We start from the raw sequence: 24,194 nt of genomic DNA, 5'->3' as shown, positions 1-24,194 counted from the left end.
TTGTTCTGTAGAAATTCCCAGATATAAAAAGCGAGTCTGCAGCTATACTCCATGCGTGCCTCTGATTGGCCAGCTGTGTCAAGCTCCGCGTTCTGACAACAACTTAAAAAAAAGTTGACCTCGACATCAATTTGATTGTTTTCTCACCTCCTCCAACCTGTGTGAGAATTCTAATTCCCACACGCCTTCCTGGAATGGACACAAATGGACCGATAAAACCTCCAGAGACCCCGTCTCCTACGGAATTGATTCTCCAGCAGAAAAAGGATGCTCTGCAGGGGCTTCCGCAGGTGGGCGGAGATGGAGGGGATGGGATCCTGGCTCAGCTTTCGAGCAATCCTTTCTTTACCGCAGTGAGTAGCTTTTCTTTGTTTTTTTGTTTTTCCAAAACAATACTAATATCGACCTGCGGTCAAGGGGTTCGGTCTAGCTGGCCTAGGCGCGGCTGCGACATTCGCACAACGAGGCTTCAAGCGCAGCGCCGATCTGATCCGGCGGCGCATGCTCGTCGACGTCGAAATCAACATCAAAGACGACTCGTACCCGTGGTTTCTACAATGGATGACCGTTTACCAACAATCTCAGTTAAATGGCAGGGCCCCGTCGGTCGCCGCCGCCGCCGCCGCCGCAGCAGCAGCCAGCAGCGAGAAAATCGGCTGGATGGAGAGGCTGCTACGAAAATTCACACCGGGGATGCGCCAGCTCTCGATTCAAACGCAAAAAGTCGAGCATGCGAATGGAGCCATTCAGACACAGTTTACGCTTATCCCTGGGCCTGGGAAACACATTTTGCGCTACAAGAATGCGTTTGTTTTTGTCAACCGTGTGCGTGAATCTTCTTCGCGCGACATGCAGTCTGGACGGCCATGGGAAACGGTCACGCTGACCACGCTATACTCGCACCGGCATATTTTCGAAGAGATGTTCTCCGAGGCCCACGCGGTGGCCGCAAAGTCGCACGAGGGCAAGACGCGGATTTACAACAGCTGGGGCGCAGAGTGGTCGCAGTTTGGCCATCCGCGACGGAAACGGCCGTTGACATCGGTCATTTTGGACGAAGGCGTCAAGGAAAGAATCGTTGAAGATGTCAGAGACTTCCTCGACAGCGGGAAATGGTATTACGATCGCGGTATCCCCTATCGCCGGGGCTACCTGCTTCACGGCCCTCCTGGCAGCGGCAAAAGCTCGTTCATCCAGGCCTTGGCCGGCGAGCTCGACTATGACATTGCCATTCTGAACCTCAGCGAGCGCGGTCTGACGGACGACCGGCTCAACCATCTTCTCACAATCATCCCCAATCGAACCTTGGTCTTGCTGGAGGACGTGGATGCTGCCTTTTCCAACCGCCGAACCCAGACCGAGGAAGACGGGTACCGCGGCGCCAACGTCACGTTTTCTGGGCTCTTGAATGCCCTTGACGGCGTGGCCAGTGCTGAAGAACGCATCATATTCCTGACGACAAACCATGCAGATCGGCTAGACGAAGCGCTCGTGCGGCCGGGACGCGTCGATATGACGGTGCGCCTCGGCGAAGCCAGTCGCTACCAAGTAGCCGCGCTGTGGGATCGCTTCTACAGCGAGTTTGATGCTAATGGGGTCTACAAGGATAGATTCCTGGATCGCCTTGCCGGGCTAGGGCTTATTGAAGATCGGGACGGTCACAAGGCCGATGTCGCCAAAACGGTCAGCACTGCCGCGCTTCAGGGCTTGTTCTTGTATAATAAGGGGGATATGGAGAGGGCGATCAAATCGGCCGATTCATTGGCGCAGTCCATATACCACTGATGGGACAAGTGCGTGTATTTTTAGAAAATTGTATAACACTGTATATTTAGATCCAGCGACTGGAATATAGACTATCGATACTATCGATACGACGTTGAATTCAACATGATGGCAGTCTAGGCTGCAAGGCTCAAATGCTATGGTAGTGAACTGCGAACAAGGATAGATGAGATGTATGTACAACGAAAGTGGTATGTAGTCAAGGTTGAATATGTAGAAAGACAGGTTGGAAATGAAAGGAATGCTAGATGAACGCTCAAATCATCTTGATACAATAATATACAAAAGTATTCAGCCCTGCTATCTATCCACTGAGGCATGTCCGCTTCGCGATGCCTCTGCATTTGCCTCTTCATTTGCATCAAACGGGATTTCGAATTCATGAGCACGTATTAAGCGCTCATCTTCTCCACTGAGATCCCCGTCATCTGCATCGCTGCTCGGACTGGATCGGCCGCTTTTCGAAAACTTCCCCTCTTCGAGACTGTCGCCATTTCGGTAAAACCAGCCGCGGCGTCGGCGGAATCGGCGCAAGTATCGGATGCCCCAGATGATAAGTAGCAGACCACAGATCGAGCTGGCTACAATTAGGAGGATTGAGATCGCAGATATGCCGGTAGTGGGCAAAGTTCCCTCTCCGTTTTCTTTGGCCTGCTCCTCTTCTATGGCTTCCTCTTCTGTGGTATTTTCGCCCGTGTTCTCCTCCTCTACTTTAGCATCTTCTTCGTGATTGGCTTCTTCTTCTGGCACACTTTCTACCTGCGGTGTAGAGGGCCTGATAATATTTGTTGTTGGAACGGCAGTGTCATCCTTCGCCATCACGAAATAAGATGCACCGATCCGGTTACCTGATTCATCTATAGCGACCACTCGCAGGTGCGGATAAGTGCACCATGAAGGAATAGGGATGACCGTCTCGAAGCCCACTTTTTGTACGACCATCACAGTCCTGACATCCGGTTGTGGCTCATTGTTGCTGGAATCCACCTCTGCAGACTCCGACCCTTCCAACAACCATGTCTTGATTTCGGTAGCACCATTCCAGCTCGCATATCCAATATTCGTGCCTCTCCCGTAGATCACCCACGAGGGTCTCGAAATCGGCTTTCCAACCCACCGGTGCTTGAAAGCCCGGTAGGAACATACTTCGCCCTCACCGAACCCTCTTTGCGGACCGAGGCGGACCTCACACACGGGCTCACCATCAGTGGTGAATTCGGTCCAACCTGCATTGTAACCGTAACCGACGAGCACCCTATCGTTGCTGAGTACCTGAACTGAGCCCTGTGACTGGCTACTGATGGGGCTGGGGTTCCAGTACTCGTGGCGAACCTTGGCAGTCATCTTCTCTTGATCAATGTCGATCCAGAGACCACGACTGACGTGAATAGGCGCACCTTCGCCACGCCCTGCATTGTCGAAAATGGTGATGCTTTCACCGTGATCTATCCAGCGGGCGTGGTGTTGCCAGCTAATGTTAGTGGCTGCGCCGTCAGACAAGTCGGTAAACATATTGCCTGCGCCGCCCAGCTTCCAGATAACGTCGCCTGTGCGGCCATCAATATAGGTGAGAGCATTATAATAGCGACTTGAAATCAGGAAATTGCCCTTGTTGTCTTTGTCGATGCTGTTGATGTGAAAAAAATCCCAGGGATCGTCGACGGTGTCGCCATGGCCCTCGCGCGTCCGATTCGCTTCACTAAAGTCGTAATGCTCCGAGGCCCGCCACTCAAATAGAACGTCCTCGGTCTCGACATCGACTTCCCGGAATGTTCCGTCCCAGAGCCAGCCATCCTCAGGTCCACCGACAGTCCTTAAGTCAGCAGGTCTCTTGTCGTATATAGTATAGACAGCTGTATCGTCGATAGTGATGCGGAATTCGTGTAAATCGCCACGCAGCCCGTCGGAGCCGAGAAGCTGGTGTCGAGTTTGGTAGTTGCTGTCGATCTTTTTTTTGCTTTTTAACACTTTTGGTTTCTTCAGTTTATCAATAGAATCAGCCTACCATGTAATAGGTTCCATCGCCATGGCCAACAACACCATCGTTTCCCACCCAAAAGGTGATAAAGTCCTCGCCTTTGTAGTTCTGCACGTTCATATTATACGTACGGCCCCATGATTTCGCCCAGACAACATGGCCATCCTGATCGAGTATCATAGGGCCCGGGCTGGGCACGGCACCACCGTACGGTGAAATGAACGTATACAAATCATCTTGACACTGCGGACCGTAGCGGACAAAGTTGAGAATGGGCGCCGTCACGGTGGTGTCGGACGCAAATTTCTGATGAGGCCAGGAGCCGGCGCGGCCGCTGTCGAACCTAGTCGACTGGTAGAAAGGGTCGATGTCTGCATTAGCAGACAGAGCGCACAAGACGAACAGGGCAGCTCGTAATAGACTTGTTCCGATCATCATGGGCGGATGATATGATCAAACCAGCCCCGCAGAGCAAAAACAAAGCGCAGAACAGTCAAAATGTGAGGGCCGACATCGACAACGATGTTTTTAAAACTGTGAGGATAGACGATAATCAAGTTGAATAAAGGTGAATACTCTGCGCCATACGTAAGTCTTCTGGGCTTGGCCACAGACCACTTCGCACTAGCAACAGACGGGGCCTAATAATAATATTGAATATCCCTGAGAGTGAGGGCGACATCCGGAGGGCCCACCTCCAGACGATGCCAATCTCCGCCGAACGGGCGATTGATTGCCATTGAGTTTGGCAGTGTTCCATCGCTATCTCTTGATCTGCAGCAACCAGTGCCGACCACTGCCCAAAGACCAGATGCGATAAGGGGCAGGGGACCCAATCACGGAGTATGCAGGATCCCATGCTGACTTGAGTCTCCAACAGCCGGTGCCATGGACGAGGAACCCATCTCGTTTCAAGTGTCGCTGGTTGGAAAAGGGCCGCGTGGAGTGAGCTGCGGAGATACCCTGATTGGCCGTGCGGTGGCGATCAACAAGCTTTCTGACGCGTTTCGATCAACCGTGCTAGAGATTAGCGCTTGGTTAGCAGCGGGCGAGAAGAAGAGCGACTTCCGGCCTTGCAGTACATACTACGTCAATCGCTGGTCAGTAACTCTATCCAGAGTAATTATCTTGGGGAGTCGCGCAGTATGTCAGGCGGCTTTCAGATCTCAGCGGTGGAGATGCAGTACAGTCGCTGCTCCAAAGTACCGTGTACTCTGTACCTTGAAGTCGTTGCAGAGTACGTAGCAGAGTACGCAGTCGCACGTTTTGAGTTGCATAATTAAACCAGCGCTACCCAAGGCCCAAGGGCCCATGCCAGGTGCTCCGTACGCAAGGCCGTCGCAAGCACAGTCGTAACTCGTTATTCGACGCGTGGCCCCCATGCCCCGTGTTCTCTGTGAACTAGTACGTAGTCTAGTACAGCGAGGGTCTCGTCCGTATGGTTTGCGGGCGAGAGAAATACTAATACCATTGCAATTCAGGCGTTCAGTCACGGGAGTTCTTTAATAAAGTTTTTCAATCAAGAGTCGACGTGAAGTCTTATTTTTGTTGTTTTGCTGGAAGGAGCGTCCACGCTATCCCCTTTCGGTGGCTTAGTCATCTTTCTGAGTGTCCATATTCGGCAATTGGGCACTGCATGCATTAAGACCTGCAGGATGTCGCTGTCTTGGCTAACTGTATTTTGGGATTGATTGAACTAGCTGACACGTCCTCACGTTGTATATATAAAAAAACGAATGCATCAATTTATCGTGGAACACAATGACATCTGGAACATTGAAGCGATTATATATATCTTTGTATCAATTGATATCTAGTATGATACATTCAATAGCGGCAACACCGGTTTTGGGGGGAATCGGGATACCGTTAAATTATTAATACGTTGCCAATTTATTAACCGTATCAGTGTTTTTTCTATACATCATAAAACCACAACGTATCTAATTTCAATACGTTACCAATTTTTACATATCAAAATCTTAAATGTTGTGAACCTTACAACCATCCTGCAACCATATAATTCATATATAGAACCAATAAAAACCAAATTTTTGAATTGATAGACCCACAAAACAAATCAGACATATCGACGCGTTTACCCTAACCCTTATAAATATATATATATAACCAGGCTTCACACTAATATTAATCCCCCCCCTCTTTCTCTCCAGGCCTCACTAACCAGCTTACAGGCTTCTTAAGCGCGTTAAATCAGTACGTGTAAACCTGCAGGCCACCCGGCAAACTTCTTGTAAGCTTCCTTAGTACATTGTTAACCCCTCCTTATATAGCCTCACTAACCAACTTATAGGCTTCTCAGATACATTAAATCAGTGTGTGTAGGCCTGTAGGCTACACCACTGTCTTGTCACAATTTCTCGTTGTTCAACGCTTCTGCATCTCTCGGATGCGTTTCGATGTACGGTTTGGCTGGCTCACCGCTTGACGTTTAAGGCCTGGGACACTTCCTGTACTTTTTCCATGAGTTTCGGGGACGCTGGAAATTTCTATCACATTTCAACAATCAGTGAGTCCAGTTCGTCCATTAAGATTAATTCACTTCCATGGGTGTAATCAGCAAAGGGTTCCATACCGAGTTCCGTATTTCCGTTAAGGTTATCCTCGACATGGCCGATATGACCTAGGGGATCGAGACCACTGTTTTCATTGTCGCCAACTTCATCATTACCATAATTGTCTTCGGTCACAATTTCATCTTCCTCGTCGCCATCTTGCTCGTGGCCAGATTCAATATCCCCGTCAGAGAGGTCAGAGCCTGACACAGTAACGTTTTCGTGAACGATTATAGTATCGATCTCTTGGTCGGACTCTTCGGGATCATGTTTCGAAGTTTCAAACGACTTGTTCTTGTACAGTCTCTGCTCGATCTTTTGAAGTTCAGCAAATTGAGCGCGAACCAGCGCGCTCGCCATTTTTCTCCAATTTGAAATGTAGTCATCCCTGGCATTTTTATCTGACCCGAGGAGAATCCCAGCCTCTGTTATAGCATATGCATCCCACGTGCGCCGTCCGAGGATCGCTTGCGATAACGATGTTGGGGCGTTCAAATGTTGGAGGATGGGGACATCCTTACAGCGCGTTGGATCGGCTTTCGGTTCGCTATCCATGATACGAATATCTGCTATATCCCAAATAATACTGGTAAAGAAAGGATCTTCATCACCAATAAATTTCGGCCTTATTTCGGGCTGCAAGGGGAGTTGAACACGCAATTAATCATTATTAGTAATTTATCTCATAACTTCAGGTAAGAGTAATTCAATGGGTTGTTAATGTAGCAATACCTCATGAAAGGAGAAGGGAACACCCGCGGGAGGGGGGGGGGGTTGATAACGTACTGAGGAAGCTTGTAAAAAGCTTGTAGGGTGGCCTGTTGGTCTGTGTGTACTGATTTGACGCGTCTGAGAAGCTTGTAAGCTGGTTAGGAAAGCCTTATAAAAAGGATCTCAACGTACTGAGGAAGCTTGTAGCGAGGCTATTCAATGTTGCATGCACTGATTAGTGAGGCGTTGGTGGGCCCCAGATGTCAATGTTGATGTTGGTGTGAAGCCTGGTCATATATATATATATATATAAGAGGGTGGTGTTGAGATATATATAAAGGTAAAGCATATAGTTATACTGGTAAATAATACTATATAGTTTATTTACACTATTCCTATTTAGGAAGAAGCGTGCGGGAATACATCAAAAAAGATTAAAAAACCATTTGATACCCCTTGGAAACGTCTTCAAAAGATATCTCTAAATTCTGATACATTTTATAAATATAGATACGAATTATAATACATCACTTATTTTTTTTGGAAAATGACTGTATTTGCCACATCTTTTACCCACAGATACGGGTATTAAACGTCTCCCTATTTCAAAACATTTCCACCACCAGGTTTTTGGTCCTTTCCCGCTATTGCAGTTGACATGCAATTGATATCTGCCTCAGGCCAATTGTTAGTCACGTGCAAAGAAAGAAACATGCAGCTCTATTAAGCGAGCTGCCCTTAGTACCGTGATCAACCTGCATACAGGCAAAAATGCCAATTCCAAGCAGGCTCTCCCAGTCTAACCCTGTTGTCGATCCAATATTCATAGTGTGCGACCTGTATGCTACACAGTGTCCAGCCACCACACTTGATAACATTCTAACGAAACCAGGTGACCAGATCAAATGCAACAAGTCCTCGAGACTAGCCAGAACACGTCCGTGTACCTGTGGAATCCGGCGTGATTGGGCTGTTCTTTTAAGCTTATCACCGCGTGCCGAGAATGCTAAGAATAGATTCGCACGACAGAGAGCCACGATTGGCAGAGCTAAAGAGACTTTTTTGGATACTTTTTTTTTCGCAGACTGATCTGACCAGCTGGTTGGGCAGCCAAAAGCCCGTTAAGCGCCCGCTATGTGGTGGTGGCTGCTTGTCCTGCCAATCACCCGCCCGCAACGGGCTGCAGCCGCCGGGGCTAAGCAGCAGATGCATGCTGCCTGCTTCTCTTCACACCCACCGTGCCTATCACAACCCTGCGTCAAAAGATGCAAGACGCACAACATGCATACCGTGCCATGGCTTTGGATTTCTTCAGGATGCCTATTGGCTCGCCCGATGCCGGCTGGTCCGTCCCCTCCCTGCTTCACCAGCGCCAACTCGGTTCATAAACAAGCGTCTTGCCTCGTCCTCGTCGTCGTCCTCTCCCTTCAACCGTCTTTCTTCTGTTCGTAATTCCTCTTTATCCTGTCGGGCTGCTGGCTCTCCCGCTTGTTATTTTCTGTCTGGTATCGTTGTTTTATAATTCTCTTCAGACTGAATAGAGCTGGTCTCTTGCATACACCCAATCTTTTACCGGCCTTTTTTCTTTGTGATTCAAAGACCTTTCTTTATTTTTCACATTTTATATTCTATATTTCATAATGACTGCCAGCGCGCAGTTCCAGCTTTTCCCATCCCCGGCCAAGAACAAAAAGAACCCTTTTCGGACCACATTGAAGAAACAAGAGCAGTCCCCAGTCAGCCCCTTGTCTGCAACAGAGTCCAAATCGGGCATTCAGGCCGAGTCTGTGATTATTCAGATCGTCGAGGATACGAAGACCGTGGATATTAAAGCACCACCGAAAGCTCACGTCACAGGAGGGGCCCCTCCCACAACGACGACAGAAAACACATACAATCAAGACAGCAACAGTCCATCAAGACAAGGAACCTCGCCAAGTTTATCACAAGGACAGACATTGCGACCTGCCAATAACCAGCAGCGCCGCGCTTCACCCGTGTCTCCAGGCATGCCAATCCGGTCAATGTTTCCGCAATACGACCCCAATCTGCCACTGAATGAACAGCCATACTTTCCTCAGACCGGAAATGCAGACAAAACGACCGGTCCGAGTGGCAGTGGCTCTGGAAGGCCTGAAAACACAATGGCAGTTCCACAGGCTGAGGTCGACGTCCTTCTCGGGCCCAAGACAGTGCCGGCGAGCGTGCTAAACTTTCCCTCGGATGAACTCAGCCCTCGCATGCAGTACTCGACCGCTGAGGATTTGCTGACGTTGTGGGAATCAGCAAATGGGCAGCAGTTGCAGGAGTCACTAGGAACTTTTAACTTGCGGGCCGAGAGGTATGTATCCCGGGTTGAGCCATATATGATCTAAACTGACAACACCAGAACTGACACTGCCACCTTCACTTTTGGTGACCCGCAATTGCCATTCTACACACTACAAGCAAGCACAAACGGACTTTCGGTCATGCGAAATCACCCGTTCAAAGCCAACCGTGGCGTCCAAGTTATGGCACTGGCCTTTGAAGACCCTGGTCGTCGCCAGCCACCTCATGACGGGCTAGTTACTGTCATTTTCTCCAAGCTTGCCGCCATGCTCGCCGTCGAACAAGCAGCAGAACTGACCCGGCAACACCGCCTGGCTCCATCTGAGGCTGTAGAAGTCGAGACACACGCCGTCACTCGCGCCGCATCGCAAGAGTCCTGCCGACTGATTTGGAACGAGCGACAAAACCGCTACGAACTGCAACACCCATCGCTGCTCAAACAACACTCGCCAGAACTTCTCGGCGACGACGGGAACCCGCTTTCGCGTGTGCAAACCAAGAAACCGGGCATCTTGCACATCTCAGTCTCGCCGTCTTCGGACAGCGAGAGCCTGCAACCGCCCACTATCGTCGTGACATGTCCGACTCCTCCGAACAACGTACGAGCGGCAGATACGGCAGCAACCCCACGCACTTCAACACTTCCTCAAGCTGACAACGACGAACCACTGGCCTGGTTCGACCTCGGCACGATGAGTCTTTCCATCTGTGCCGGCCTGACGACGAGGATTATCCCGTCCCTGTACGCCATTGATTCCTTGGTTGCTGCGATTCTGACTGTAGCCGTCACCGACCCGGCGACAAACCCTATACTAGCCAACACAGAAATGTACGTCCCCAGCCTTGGAACACCGCGGACACCACCGGGTTCCGGCGGCAATTCAAGTCGCAAGAATCGTATCCGCGCCTCCATTGCAACCACCGCACAAAGGACAAATGCCAGTTTCTCCGGCAAACTCTTCGCCACCTTGGCAGAGCGCGAGGACGCGGAAGAAGAGGCCAAACTGATGGCCCAGATCCGCGCCAGCGAAGCAAAAGAGAAAAAGTCAAAGGACAAGAAGAAATCCCGAGGCGGTTTCTCACTTTTCCGGAAAAAAGAGAAGAAAACCACCACCCAAAAGCCCAAGCAAATCGTGGTCGAGGAGTTTGATCTTGAAAAATACGGACATTTTGGGAAGGAGTCAAGCAGACAGGGAGACGAATTGCCGGGAGTTGCGAGGGTTCTTGTTAGTATGCTCGTGTTTGGGCTAGAGTTGGTAGTGACTGTCTTGTCGGCGGGAGTCAAGTGCGCAGTGTGGATGGTGGTGAATTTGACGAGATGTGTAACGAGTGAGAAGTTTTGAGCATTGAGATACCAGGTTTTGGATATGGAGTTTTGGGTTAGGTAATATTAGTAATTACAATGGAAACATTTTAAAATTTATACAACACCTACGAATATCAATAAGAATTATTATCAAACTAGTAAATTCATTATCTAAATAGTCGAGCAATTGATATCTCTCGACGCCCAGCACCATCCGGGGTGAACAGGCAAATGTTGAAATAGACAGCATCCAAGACATGTTTTTAAAAATACAACCAAGAATCCTCATAATCATTACTTTGCTTCTCCCTTTCTGATTTCTCAACAAGAAAGAAATCTACAGAGCAGCAAACACACCAACAACACCAGCCAAGACACCACCGACAACAATGTTCATGCTAGGCACCATCTGCACGCCGGCACCCTGGAAGGGCGAGAAGGCATCAGCACCGCTAGGCCTTGCGGCATGAGACGAAACAGAAGGGGTAGTAGTAGCCATGCCAGCGTGGCGAGCAGCAGAAGACGATGGAGTAGCCATGGCCGCCATGCTGCTAGAAGCGTGCACGCGGCCGTTGGTGGTGCCGGTCATACCGGTTCGCTCGTCATCGTCATCGTCGTCGTCGTCGTCAAGGTCGAAAGGATATCCATCATCGTCTCCATCATCGTCACCATCGACTCCTTCGGGACCCTTGGCGGCGCAGCTGCATGCCTCATTGCTGGAACCCTCCTGGGCACCGTTCATGCGAGCAGCGCTGGCGGAGGCCGAGGGGCTGGCCATGACGCCGTGCTCGGCGGTGCCAGAGGGCGCATAGGCGCGACGCATCTTCTGCTTGCTGCAGGCGTCTGAGGCGAGCTGCATGGTTTCTGTGTATGTATAAATTGTTAGCTATGAGATGATAATTGACAAGAGATTGTTGGGAGGACGTACGCTCGCTCTGTGCAGCACCGCAGGCGGCGTTGATCTCGCCCATCACGGCTTCACGCGCACTGTCTGAGCAGAGACAGGCGGCGTCGCCGGTGTTGCAGGCTGAGCTGGACAGGAGGGTTTTCATCTATTGTCGTTAGCGCTTGATTCTAGAGCTAAGGAGAAGTCAAGCATACAGCACAAGTCTGAGCCTCATCCATGGCGCCCATGTTGGTGGCGGTCGCAGCAGCCACAAGGGCGAGGACAGAGATAAAGCTACGCATATTGGCGGTATTGAATAAATAATATTAAAAAAAAGAATTGGAAGTAGTGAGTCGAAAGTCGCTGTGTGAATGCTGAACAGAAATCGAATGAGCGAGAAATCAGCTAGGGCAAAGGCGATTGATATAGACGTCGGATTGCCATACTGTGCCACACTGCGAGGCTGGAAAAGCATGCCATTTTTTTTGCTAAAGAGCGTGCTTGGATTGGGTTGGGCCAGCAACGATGTGGGCTGGGTCGATGGAATGCGTGGTTGAGATTGTGGTTGAGATTAGGGCTGGGCCGGGAATGTGACTTTACAGTATACATCTTGATTGCACAGCCATGAACACCACGTTGGTACTAATAGATAGAAGTGGCGGGATTACCTCATTGAGACGAGAGAGCAGACAAAACATTGGAAAATTAATAAACAAGAAACGAAAAAAAGCTGTAATCATGCAGCCCTAATGTCCATCCCTTGCTATTGTCCCTACACAGCCCTAGAAATACAGACCTCTGTCAATAATGTTTCACCATCGACGTGATTGATTGCACATCGCGCATCGCAATGAGATCATCTCAGATACCGATCCAAGCTTACAGGCTAAGTTGCTCCGGCTTTGATATTGATGCGCATCGCCATGTCGGTCCTGGTATGGAATGACATGGAATGATCATCTACCTGCGGAACTGTCTTGCATAGGAATCCCCCTTCCTTAGAAGAGGCGGCTCAGATGTATCGTTGTACGTCATTGGTTACACTTGTTGCTTGTTGCATGGAATGTTTGAAATTACTACTACGTACTACATTTGGTACTGGATCATGGCCAAGTCAGGTAATCAGTGCTTTTTGCTGTGAATTTCTATCTTCGGATCGTCTGATATGCAAATGCAAACATGATGAGTGCGTAGTAACAACTCGTAAATGCAATCCAACCAAAATGGGTATAAACGCCAAACCGCTGGGTAAAATATGACTCGCTCAACCTATGAGCAAGGGTATGCAAATGCAATGTCTAGAAGTAATAATAAGGTGAAAGAAAAGGTTAAAAAAAAAAAAAAAAAAAGAGCGAAAGAGAATGGAACCTCAATCAATGGAACGTGTTTTTCTTTAGCGAGCGCCATCCGTCCAGTCGAGGAAGAGGGCTTCGCACCCCAGACCGAGTCGACGGTCGACTTAGGCCCATCACCTTACCGGTGACCAGGGAGAGGCGTGTCTTTTCCTGCCGCACTGCCTCTCTCCGTTCTTCGCGTAACGCGTCAATACGCCCCTGGCCCACACGGTATTTCCTGCTCATGCTCTCTTCCAGTAGCGCGTTCGCATCGAGCAGCTTCTTCGGGATCGTTTGCACAATCTGAAATACTTCCATAGGATCCGACACAGACAGGATCTCTCGTTCGCCAGCTTTGAAAATCCCCAAGGCCACTCGGAAAAAAGTCTTGGATCCTTCATAGAAAAAGCAGTCCCACACTCGCAGTGTTGTTTCCAGCGGCAAGCTACCAATAAACGCAGACATGAGCCAGTTCGTCAGCCCAAGAGTAATATCCGGCAGTCGCGTATTCACCGTCAGCGCAGGTGCCTTTGCCCTGGAAGTTGTAGGATTGGTGCTGACTATCTTAGTGTAAACGTGCGGCAAGTTATCCCTCAGCAAGACCATGAGAATCCACATGTCGACATTTGCACCCTCGAGGCTGACCTCGTGGGTCGCCGGAAGCAGCTCGGACGTGATAATATGCAACATCCAGAAAGCCTTCTCCTCGGGAAGAAACAAAAGAAGAAGCCCGGTGATGAAATTTAAAGACTGCGTGTACCCGACACGAGGATTGTGAAGTGCAAACGCATAAAGTACCCGTCGGAGTGACCGAATCATCTGCGTTTCCACAATCACAGAATGGTGTTTTGAGATGGCATTTGCGCTTCCTGCCGTGTCAAGCGGCATATCGGGTTTGAAGTGAATATTATCTGGAAACGTGCGATACAAATCACGTTCAATGTGTTCTTTGTCGTTGTTGCTCGGTGTCGACATGGCCTTGCGCACTAGTTCATTGTAATGACCAGGACGAGGATGCATATGGTTATAACCACCGGCATAATAGAACCAAGCAGCACCTCGATACTCGCTCGGTATGCCCTTGCGCACGTATCGTTTTATTGCATTGGACTTGGGAGGAAAAGTGACTGGAGCTTCTGAAGGAAGTCCAGATGTTTCTAATAGCTTCACCCATTTCAGCCTGCGGTTCTCGGCAAATGATGCATACGGCTTGTTCCAAGATTCAAAGTCGTCGATAGAGACTTGATGGCTTGCCTTTCGAAACCCGTACCGATCTCGTCCATCGCTACCAGGAAGAAATGCAGGAGGCACCTGTCCTGAAACCCGTACTATCGTGGAATAGCGAGGACTAGGAATCGGTTGGTCGGGGGATTCAACAGCAGACTTTTTGGCCAACGATGTGTCAATCGACAGATTTTGATGTCGCAAATCTTTGGTCGAAGATGCCTCTGTAGTGTGCATGTCGGCTTGCTCTTTGTCCTTTTGTTCTTCGTCTATGTTTTGTGCCTCTGTTGCCAACACCGGTTCATCCAAAGCATGGCCATTGCTTGATTCCCGGTCTTGGCTAGGTTGCCTGCTATGGTTTGTGGCATGGTCATCTTGAATTGACTCGGTAGTCGACGGTCCACGCCCATGGGAAGCATGATCGATTGAAGGGGGTTTCGCAGGCGAGGAAACAGCTTCAGCAATTACGCCGAGATCACTGGTGCGCATTGCCGACTGCACAGCCGGTGGTTCCTCATCAATTATATCGTCGAGATACATCCCAATGGCATCCTCAACGGTCATGTCATCGTCTCCGTCAAATTGGCCGTCTGCGTTATCTGGAGACATGTCTGTCATAGAGCTGCTCTTGGTCAGGACACTACTTCGTTCAGTGCTACTCATCTGATCATAACTGGAGAAAGATGTTTTCCCCGAATTCTGACTCGAACGAAGTGGGTCGCTGTATTGCAGATCAGGTGTGACCCGTGGAGGAAATCGCGGTAGTGGGCGGTTGTTGTACCCCATTTCTATGGAATTGTGTTCTGGGTGAGGGGAACGACGTCTGCTGCGAAGGGAAGTGGTGGACATGGATATTCTTAAGCCAGGTCGAGCTGGCCGCATGCGAGGCAGAGTTTGAATACCTTGGGGAGTATCCGTCATGGGCAGAGGCCATGAGGGGTTGTCATCTTCGTGTCCAATTGGCGAAGAGGAAGACCTGGGAGTCGGTGACCTTGCAAAGGCCATGTTATGGCGGAGAGAAGATGCGACGGAGGTAGGCGAAGGAGGGACAGACCGTTCATTGGGAGGGGACGACAGCAACGCAATACTCGGGTTTTGGTCCATGGAATCGGCAAGAGGGCTGGCAGGAGAGTATCTGGTCGGAGAAATCGGCATTTTGAAAGGGAGTGTGGCGTTCATATCGTGATGATTGACGTTGTTGTGGTGGAGATGCGGAGGAGGGCGGCGTCGCGACGGCGAGGCCACAGGCCCATTATCACTGTCGAGCGTGTCCGCGGCCTGGTGTGCATACTGCATGACCATGGCCACGCGAGAATACTTCGTCGTCCTCGATGTGCATTTGCTGATGGTTCGGTCAAGCAGTCGTCTTGGGCGGCTGTAGGCAGTGTGAAAGAAGTCGCTCGGCTGAAAGGCTCGGCGCTTTGGCGAGACGGCAAAAATGCAATTGGCGGGACAAGGACCAGCAGGAGTGAATGAATGAAAAAAAAAAAAAAAAAAAAGAGGCGTGTAATACGAGAACCAGTCCCTTGGGGGCGGCGAGCAGGCGTCTTGAGCAGACTTTGCTCACACGGTCGGTTGGACAAAGCAAAGAGCGAATACGCGGTTGGTTGGTCCGGCAGGTCAACGAATGGGAGAGATGGCTTTCGAGGTCTCGCAGCTTCAGAATAGCAATTGGCTCAGCAGCGGCCACTCTGGCGGCGAGGTAGAGACATCAAGGGGCGGGCATTCTATGCCTGTGTGACACGTTAGAGAACGACCAGAGCCTTGCTGGGCGATGAGGAGAGGGTGTGTTGTTTTCCTTTTGCCGCCGGCATCAGCACTGGGATGATGCATCGCACGCCAAGCCACACGTGACCCAACACGGTTATTAGTTTTACCCGGCTTTTCCTGTTATTATTTTTTTATTTTTTTTATGGCGATCCCCTTCAATCCTTCGAGGCTCTCCCGAAGCCTCCGCGAGCCCAGAAGATCTATATGATGTCATGATTGTCTCAGGAGCCGAGAGTATTCTCGCCGACAACTGTCTGAGGTCGTCGAGTGCTAATCAATATCCAAACCTGAGCAGGTAGTAACGGCGATCGTCGCAGTCGGTGTCCACTGTCTAGCAATGCGAATTACTCGACTACGATTTTAGCTACAGACGGCATAACTAATTAGCTGTTTCAAATATGGTGGCTAATTTAACTTTGCGACCTGTTGAGAACTTGAGATGACTCGTCTTGAAGACTAGAGGACAATGCCGTGTTTCCACCACGTCTTTTGATCTGTCTTGGAAGCCGTCAGATTTTGTGGTTTGATTTATGATACAGCATCCGAGGCCAAAAACTGCAAAACACATCGACCAACTTCTCAAATAAGCGCTCAAACAGCAAGGTGTATGTTGGCAACATTGGATGCAGCAAGCCAAATCTTACATTTGCAGAAACCCCCGATATATATAGCTATATACCGGTATGGGCACTAGATCATTGATTGATGATTTATCGGAAGTCATCAACGTAAAAACAGACGCGGAGATAGTACCGGCTAAGCCCGCTGATCTATGGCGGGACTGCCGTCGAAGGATTCCAGGTGCTACTTTCGCCTGACGGAAAAACTAGCCAATAAAACATTCATTCTCTTCTATTCTGGTTCAAAATAACACTGAAGGACTGATAATGAGGAAAATGATAAAGCCGCAAAGCCGAACCGCCGAATCCTAACAGGACAATGTCAGACTATCTCGACTTAACTGGAGACGCTACTAGAAAGTCCAAGCATGACATCTGAAGTAAAAGTGAAAGTACACTCATGATGTTGTATGGAAATTCATGTTCGGACTTCTGGTCAAGTCCGTCACTGGACCAAAGTCACTGGCGTATATTCAAATATGTGAATTATTTGGCGCCTTGTAGGCGCATCTGACCGAGAGTGAGATCAAGGAGCTGGAGGAGCCATATGTTGCCAAGGGGGTTTCACCTATTGAAATGCGATTGAAATATTTAATCTGGAAATATGGAAGTTTAAATATTCGTATAAATTGATGATTCTACACAGTATTTCAGTGCAAACTGACTGGACCTGTATATTTCCATGAATTACAACTATTTAGACGTGGCAATCGACTACCATGGCGGATTCGCCCCTGTATATAAAGAGTCTCCCTCGATATAGATATCCCGAAAGCTGCCATTATCCTTCTCAGGAGACGACTTCAAAATAATATCGGTCACTTGACGAGCGCCCTCAGCCGGCTTCAAATGCGCATAAGCTCCTCCCAGATCAGTCTGCAGCCAGCCAGGACTCACGGCAAAGACAGTGAAACCCTGCGGCCCCAGCTCGGCGGCATACTGCACCGTCAGCATATTCAGAGCCGCCTTGGAGATCTTGTAAGACGGATGATACGTCACTCCCGAGCGCACAGACAGATCAATAGATCCGAGCGTGCTGGACACATTCACGATTTTCTTGGCTTGTCCTTGAGACAAGAGGGGCAAGAATGCGGCCGTGACGCGGTGCACGCTGGTGACATTGGTCGAAAGGGTGGTGTCCAAATCAGCAGCGCTGACTAGGCTGGGCTTTTGTTCGGAAATTTGAATGCCAGCGTTGTTGACCAAGACGTCCAGTCCGGTTTTGGATGATAGTAGTTTCTGGGCGACTGTGGCTGTAGCGGCCTCAACGCTGCTTTGGTTGTTGACATCGAGCTGCACGTATTGCACGCGTCCGTTGGATGTCTGAATGACTTGTGCGAGGTCGGATGAAGGGGATGAAGCGCGAGAAGAGGCGAAAATGGTTCCAATGGTGCTTTGGTTGAGAGTTACCAGGTTCCTGACCAGTTCCAGGCCCAGGCCGCGAGACGAGCCGGTGATGAGGAATGATGCCATTTTTTCTTCTCCTTTGCACTATCAATATCTTGTCACAGGCGTTTGACAAAGTATACTTGCAAAACTGACGTCTATTCAGATGCAGGTTCTTGAAGTTATTTATTGTGTTCCGGAGAACAACTCAGAATCCGCTGTGCTTCGTAGATCCCCGCTTTTGACGGACATACGCAACGCCGAGGCCGATGGTTAGGGCTTTGCTGAATCGGGTAATATTTTCGTCGTACTAAATATTTAAATAGTAAATAGCGAATTATTTCGATGTTATAGATAATACATCAAAGATGGACAGCGTACGGCGTTGTATAATTACTGGTTGATCATCTTACCTATCAACCACTGAACTTCAATGCTGCTATTTTTGTTTTATTTCATTACTTCCCTTTTGACAGCCGAAGACTTCAATGTTGTCGTTAGGAGAGAACTATATCAATAACAGTAGAACCTTTTCTGCTATTTCATCCTGAATGATTATTATTATTATTCGATGTTCTCGTAAGAAGTGCATCGGCAAGGGGGCCGTCAGTCAGAGAGTTTGAAAAATCCATGATCCCTCTCTCCCACTTATCCAAGACCAAGTCCCATGCATCTTATCCCACGAGTCGGCGTATTCTATGACCTCACCACAGCAGGCCCTGATCTTCTCTAATATTTCATCTGTGGCTACTTTCAACCGGACAGTACATCCTCCTCCTGTTCCACGTCCGGTAGTAACCAGTTAGGATTGGCAGCTTTCCAACAAGCCGCAGTATTCGACACGTACTGGTCACATATCTTCCGCTGATAGCATCTAGCTGGGCACACGCGAGTGGGTCATCATCATCATCATCATCATTATTATTATTATTAGCAGCACGTATAAACGAATAATCGATGCAGTTGTACAGCCCTTCAATCCCCTTTTGGACTAGCGCAAGAATAAAGCTATTCCGTTTATGGGAACCGAATCGCCAAAGTCCAGGTGAACAGCTGTGGTTGTGATTGGCTGGACTAGAGCATTCGACCCACCATTGCTCCACGTGATTGGTGAATGCGATTATTTTAAACGCCACGTCACATGACCTGATTACCTTTTTAGTCCTAGTGCGACATATTTCACTCCATGGTTCCTAGTACTCCGTCTATGTGATCGAATAAACGTTGTCGATCAATGACCAGAATAACAGATAGTCTTTTGCCCTAATCGAAAAAAGAATGGGCAAATTAAACAAAAGATCGCGTATTTTGGAGATATGGTTGGGGAGAAAAGCGCTGATGGAGTCCATATTATTATTTCTGACTGATGGCAGAGTTGGGCTCTGTTATAATTTAGGGCGGCAACTAGCGGTATAATTGTGGGTCTTTCGGCACTTTTACCGCCTCTTGGGATTATTGGTGACGTGTTAATCGCCTGGAAGATGCCATTTCTGGGCAAGCGTTGGGGGTCGCTGCGGAGATTATGTATCGACTAGACCCTCGGGCCCTCAGCCTGCGATTCGAAGACACCAATGAATCATGATAATGCTCAAAATAGTACAGAGTACGCGCTTCGAGTTCGCCGTGTTGCCACGTTGCACACATAGTTCTTTTCTGAGTTTCTCATGAGCTTTGACCGCTTCCTTCTTTTCTTGGGTAGATGTTCGCGACAATTATCGTGTTATTGGTATCCACGTGTTATTATTATGCAAGCTACGTTTCAGGGGCGTATTGAGTTTACCTCTGGATCCACTGGCTAGGAGATTATCAACAAATCGATTCAATTAAATATATGGTACCGTGATTTCACCACAATTTTACACGTTACAAAATACATGCTCAGGTTTAGCCCTAATTAGTCATCACCCATCCTAGCCAATCAGAGCTTGAGACATCATAATTCTACTACATCCAATATTATTTTTGGTTTTGTTCAGCGTCTTAAAATGTATACAGAGTATGCACATGTTTTCTCTACAAGTGTATATACAATGACTATATATTTCCGATTCTTATGTAGCACATCCCGCTATCACTACAAAAAACGAATGTAAAAATTTCTAAAAATGACCTACAAAATCCCGAAGCTCTAGAAAATTTGACAGTCTTTAAATACTTTTTAGCGGTAAAGGTACATTTACGTAGGTGAGAACATAGAAGCACTAGGCGAGTAAATGCTTTATACATAATACAGAATAGCTTTAATTTTATGCCTACATACTCCGTACTCAGATGTCTGTATAAGAAAAGGCCAAGAACTTGACCGCCCCCCAGATCCACTGCTTCATAATTTATATGGGTCAGGAGAATAATTTGACTTTAACAATACAGGGGGGGGGGCGAATTTACATGAAATTACAGTTCCACTGGGATTCCTGACGGCCCTAGCTTCGTGAATGTTATTAATTCTCCCTGGGAGCCACGCGACCACTTGGGCCACCTTTCACTCAATGTTGTTCTTTGATATTGCGTTGACCTCTCGCCATGGGTACCGAGGGCGTCCGAAAAGCCTCTCCAAATCGCCTGCGGACCAGCAGCTGGGCTGATGTGAGTGTACTACTTTTGCCTACTATTTTCTGTCGCCAACCGTCAACCTCGGCTATTTGTCGCTAATCGATCCTGGATTTCTTCAGGGTCTGCGTGGAATAGCCTCAATCTTCGTCGTGAGCAGCCACCTCGTGCTATGCTTTGCTCGATGGGTATTACCCCCCCTGGTCGCCGAGACCGGCAAGAGTCTGCTCTTCCAACTCCCATACTTTCGCCTCATCGCGCAAGGAAATGCCTGGGTTGCCATCTTTTTTGTTCTGCTGGGCTACGTCAATTCGCTCAAAGCCGTTCAACTCGCACGAGCCGGCGCTGTTGGCGACGCTCTCAACTCGCTCGCCTCGAGCACCTTTCGGCGCACTGGCCGGCTGGTCTTTCCCGCAACTGCGGTCACAGTTCTTGCCTGGTTCATCTGCCAGCTCGGCGCCTATCAGCTCGGCAGACGGACCGATGCCTGGTGGGTAAGAGAAACGAGTGCGAAGCCTAGTACATCGTGGTTTGGGGCCCCTGAAGACTTGTTCATCGCGGTGGTTAGGACATGGACCGAAGGGGAAAACCCATATGATCAACCCCAATGGGCCCTGATTCATTTGTTCAAAGGGTCACTATATGTATTTCTCACGCTGCTCGCTTTGGTAAACACAAGCTCCAAGTTTCGGCTCACCGCTGAAGCGTTTTTGTACATTTACTCGTGGTACACCGGAGATGGTATGTTTCCCTTCTTTTTTTTTTTTTAATTAAATTTTAGCTCTGAGGCTAAACCATGATAGCAATTGTTGGAATCAATGTTTATGCCGGAATGATGCTGGCTGAACTCTCGATGGATACGCCGTCGGAACCGATACCGAGAACGAAGAGCAGGATAAGACTCCCAATCCGCGAAAGCGGACCATATATCATAGCAGCCTTGGGCCTCTATCTCTGCTCGTTCCCTGACTCATCCTATGAGATGGCAGCCTGGTCCACACGACTCTGGAAGATCGGACAGGTCATTTTCCCATCGAATGCGCAGTACGGCCGCTTTTGGCCGGGAATCGGAGCACAAATGCTCACCTTTGCCATCCTCCACTCCCCTTCGATGCGTAGAGCCCTTTCCCACCCTTGGCTCATGTGGATCGGCGGACTGAGCTTTCCGCTATATCTCCTGCATGGTCCGTTAATCCGGTCGCTCATGACCTACATGGTGTTTTTGATCCCGTCCATAACGTTCACACCGGATCGGCTTGAGAACGGGTCTCCAGATCCAAACTCGCTCATTCCGATTCCAAACACGTTTGTACTGTGCCTGACTCTGCCTGTTTTCTTCGCCATATTGCTGGTCTTGTCGAAGCTGTGGGCTATCCACGTTGACCCTTGGTTTGGCGTCTGGACAGATGCCTTTGAACAATTTGCCCGTTCGTGGGGCAATGAACAGATACAGTCTTTTCCTTGGAGGAAGAACAAGGTTATTCTACCGCTACATGGACCCAAAACGTGACCCATTTTTTTTTCCCTTTCAATCTTACATTCACTTGTATATTATTCATTTACATAGCCACTCGACAACCCACTTCATGTCAATAACATTGTTATACATGTAGTCCTGCACAACAATAATGCTGCACATTTAAACTATCTATACCCAAAATAAACCTCAATAATTACAAACAACACCTTTAAGTCGTATACTTGAACGCCCGGTTCTCCCCATCCGTCAAATCCAACCAATCTTGGTCCGCAGCAGTCACGCCTCCATTCTGCATTTCGACCGCGCGTTTCTTGTTCTCGCGGTGGCAGAGCAAGCCGTACGCGAGCACGGCAATAAGAGCAACAACATAGCATACAATCATCGCAATAGTGCCGCCAGTGTAGGTCGGCGCCTGGTCTTCGCGGAAGGTCTGTGGGCCGATGATGTTACCGGTGGTCCAGGCAATGTAGAACCATGCGTAGAGCGTGATTCTGGTATTGGTTAGCCAGGGAAATTTGGGCCCAAAGGACGTTGCTTACTTTTTGGTGTGCCCCGCAATGTTGGCCTGGTACACGGAGACGAGAGTTACGTAGGGAGCCCAGTAAGTACTATCTGTGTTAGCAAACAACCTGACATAAAAAAAAAAAAAAAGGCAGACTCACTATAAAATATACAAACCAACCAGCTGTCCCGCCAGATTTGTCCTCGGCAGTGCATAGCACAGCACCGCGCCGAACAAGGGCAGTAAAATACTAACCGCCACAATCGGCGTACGATAGCGTCTCGTCGTCGCAGCCAAATAACTCAAGCCTATTCCAGACAAAGTACTCATCGCGCCTGGCGGCATGGCCAGCAGGGATGTCTGCAAGGGATCAAACCCTAAGCCGGAGATGATTAGCGTGTTGAACGTGGTGAGACCGCCGTTGGGCACCTGCAGCGCCACAATGGCGAACCAGATAAGCCAGGTCTTTGGGTCCATGATGGCTTCGTAGATTTGCTCTTTCTTGATAGTTTTGGACTCGATGCCGGTGTTGTCGGCGGCTTTGCGTTGGATGATGATGAATTTCTCGCGGCTGGAGAGGAATTTTGCGTCGAGGGGGTTATTTGGTCTTTGTTACTATTAGCTCGTTCCGTTTGATAAAACGTGAGAAGGAAAGACTTACAGAAAGTAATAGACGACAAAAGACCACACGGTTGTAAGTGCGCCGAGCAGAAGAAAGATAATCTTCCACACCGGAAACGCACCGGGATAGTAGCCCACCACCCAGGCGACAAACCCGTTGAGGATAGGGGCAATGACATTGAGAATGATACTGTTGCGCTTGGGCTGTTCATCTGGACGATACCACATCGAAACAACAAGAGTGACGGCGGGGATCAGTAGAGCCTCGCATCCGCCCAGGAAGAAGCGGCAGATGAAAAGGCCGGTGAAATTGGTGGTGGCTGCCATGCACATCTCGAGGACTCCCCAGAAGAATACGTTTATGGCAAAGTATTTGACGGCGGGAACTCTATAGCACCGTTAGTAATTGCAGTAGTATACCGATTTATAAAAATAAGCACACACCTCTGTAGGCAATAGGCCGACGGCCCCATAAACAACAACCCGCCAAAGAACGGCGCTGATCCAACCCACGAGTACTGCTGACCGGTGAGGTTTAGATCTTTCTTGATGTCATAAATTGCTGCAGCCGATATGGCCGTCTTGTCAAGACCAGACAGTGTAGCACACACAAATAGCTAGACGTTATCAGGATTAGTGTTCACACTCTACTACAAATACGTGAACGGACAACTCACAATCGGAATTAATCGCCAGTCGACCTTGCGAATCAGTTTCTTCTCTTCCTCAGCCGACCAGGTCTGGTCGCCCATCTCTGCACCATACTCGGCGATGATTTGTGCGGCGATGTCGACGTCTTTGTCACCGGCCTTGACTGCCTTGACGGCGGCTTCGGCGGTGACTTGCACCGTTTGGGCGTCGTCTGACACAGGACCCTTTATCTCGTCGGCCATTTTTGTTTACTGTGAAGCAATATAGATGAGACAAAAAAAGCTGAGGCATCGGCGCGATATATAACATTACCATTCAAATCAATATACTTGGAGATAGCAATACCAATTGCAATGACCAATAGCAGCGGTGGGGCATAAGAGACTAATATATCCACGCTGATTGGCTAATCTATAGGCCGTTTGTGATAACGTTAAATCGGGTTCTGGATACCTGATTTGACAGTCGCCCATGTGGCCAACT

General features: G+C 49.0%; 9 protein-coding genes across 9 annotated transcripts; 3 read left to right on the top strand and 6 right to left on the bottom strand.

Moving 5' to 3' along the window:
• Positions 1–194: 194 nt before the first annotated feature.
• TRUGW13939_10157 (uncharacterized protein) lies at positions 195–1,785 on the top strand (the record flags this gene model as incomplete). The annotated part of the gene is made up of 2 exons (XM_035493270.1): positions 195–353; positions 418–1,785. 2 exons carry the CDS (start codon positions 195–197, stop codon positions 1,783–1,785), a joined length of 1,527 nt encoding a protein of 508 aa, XP_035349163.1.
• A 300-nt stretch (positions 1,786–2,085) lies between these two features.
• Positions 2,086–4,198, bottom strand: TRUGW13939_10156 (uncharacterized protein; the record flags this gene model as incomplete). The annotated part of the gene is made up of 2 exons (XM_035493269.1): positions 2,086–3,732; positions 3,791–4,198. The coding sequence occupies 2 exons, from the start codon at positions 4,196–4,198 to the stop codon at positions 2,086–2,088; spliced, it is 2,055 nt and encodes a 684-aa protein (XP_035349162.1).
• A 2,078-nt stretch (positions 4,199–6,276) lies between these two features.
• Positions 6,277–6,894, bottom strand: TRUGW13939_10155 (uncharacterized protein; the record flags this gene model as incomplete). The annotated part of the gene is made up of 1 exon (XM_035493268.1): positions 6,277–6,894. One exon carries the CDS (start codon positions 6,892–6,894, stop codon positions 6,277–6,279), a length of 618 nt encoding a protein of 205 aa, XP_035349161.1.
• A 1,796-nt stretch (positions 6,895–8,690) lies between these two features.
• Positions 8,691–10,724, top strand: TRUGW13939_10154 (uncharacterized protein; the record flags this gene model as incomplete). Its single annotated transcript, XM_035493267.1, has 2 exons — positions 8,691–9,391; positions 9,440–10,724. 2 exons carry the CDS (start codon positions 8,691–8,693, stop codon positions 10,722–10,724), a joined length of 1,986 nt encoding a protein of 661 aa, XP_035349160.1.
• A 300-nt stretch (positions 10,725–11,024) lies between these two features.
• Positions 11,025–11,875, bottom strand: TRUGW13939_10153 (uncharacterized protein; the record flags this gene model as incomplete). The annotated part of the gene is made up of 3 exons (XM_035493266.1): positions 11,025–11,551; positions 11,616–11,739; positions 11,789–11,875. 3 exons carry the CDS (start codon positions 11,873–11,875, stop codon positions 11,025–11,027), a joined length of 738 nt encoding a protein of 245 aa, XP_035349159.1.
• A 1,071-nt stretch (positions 11,876–12,946) lies between these two features.
• TRUGW13939_10152 (uncharacterized protein) lies at positions 12,947–15,433 on the bottom strand (the record flags this gene model as incomplete). Its single annotated transcript, XM_035493265.1, has 1 exon — positions 12,947–15,433. The coding sequence occupies one exon, from the start codon at positions 15,431–15,433 to the stop codon at positions 12,947–12,949; it is 2,487 nt and encodes an 828-aa protein (XP_035349158.1).
• A 1,802-nt stretch (positions 15,434–17,235) lies between these two features.
• On the bottom strand, positions 17,236–17,994 carry TRUGW13939_10151 (uncharacterized protein; the record flags this gene model as incomplete). The annotated part of the gene is made up of 1 exon (XM_035493264.1): positions 17,236–17,994. The coding sequence occupies one exon, from the start codon at positions 17,992–17,994 to the stop codon at positions 17,236–17,238; it is 759 nt and encodes a 252-aa protein (XP_035349157.1).
• Positions 17,995–20,430: 2,436 nt separating this feature from the next.
• On the top strand, positions 20,431–21,967 carry TRUGW13939_10150 (uncharacterized protein; the record flags this gene model as incomplete). The annotated part of the gene is made up of 3 exons (XM_035493263.1): positions 20,431–20,493; positions 20,580–21,198; positions 21,261–21,967. 3 exons carry the CDS (start codon positions 20,431–20,433, stop codon positions 21,965–21,967), a joined length of 1,389 nt encoding a protein of 462 aa, XP_035349156.1.
• A 178-nt stretch (positions 21,968–22,145) lies between these two features.
• Positions 22,146–23,953, bottom strand: TRUGW13939_10149 (uncharacterized protein; the record flags this gene model as incomplete). Its single annotated transcript, XM_035493262.1, has 6 exons — positions 22,146–22,428; positions 22,477–22,545; positions 22,600–23,046; positions 23,101–23,448; positions 23,505–23,677; positions 23,738–23,953. The coding sequence occupies 6 exons, from the start codon at positions 23,951–23,953 to the stop codon at positions 22,146–22,148; spliced, it is 1,536 nt and encodes a 511-aa protein (XP_035349155.1).
• Between the last annotated feature and the right edge of the window lie 241 nt (positions 23,954–24,194).

The sequence above is a fragment of the Talaromyces rugulosus genome, chromosome V (genome assembly GCF_013368755.1).
Source record: "Talaromyces rugulosus chromosome V, complete sequence".
Taxonomy (NCBI): Eukaryota; Fungi; Ascomycota; class Eurotiomycetes; order Eurotiales; family Trichocomaceae; genus Talaromyces; species Talaromyces rugulosus.
The sequence above is the reverse complement of the archived record's forward strand: the minus strand, read 5'-3'. Positions and strand labels throughout refer to the sequence as shown.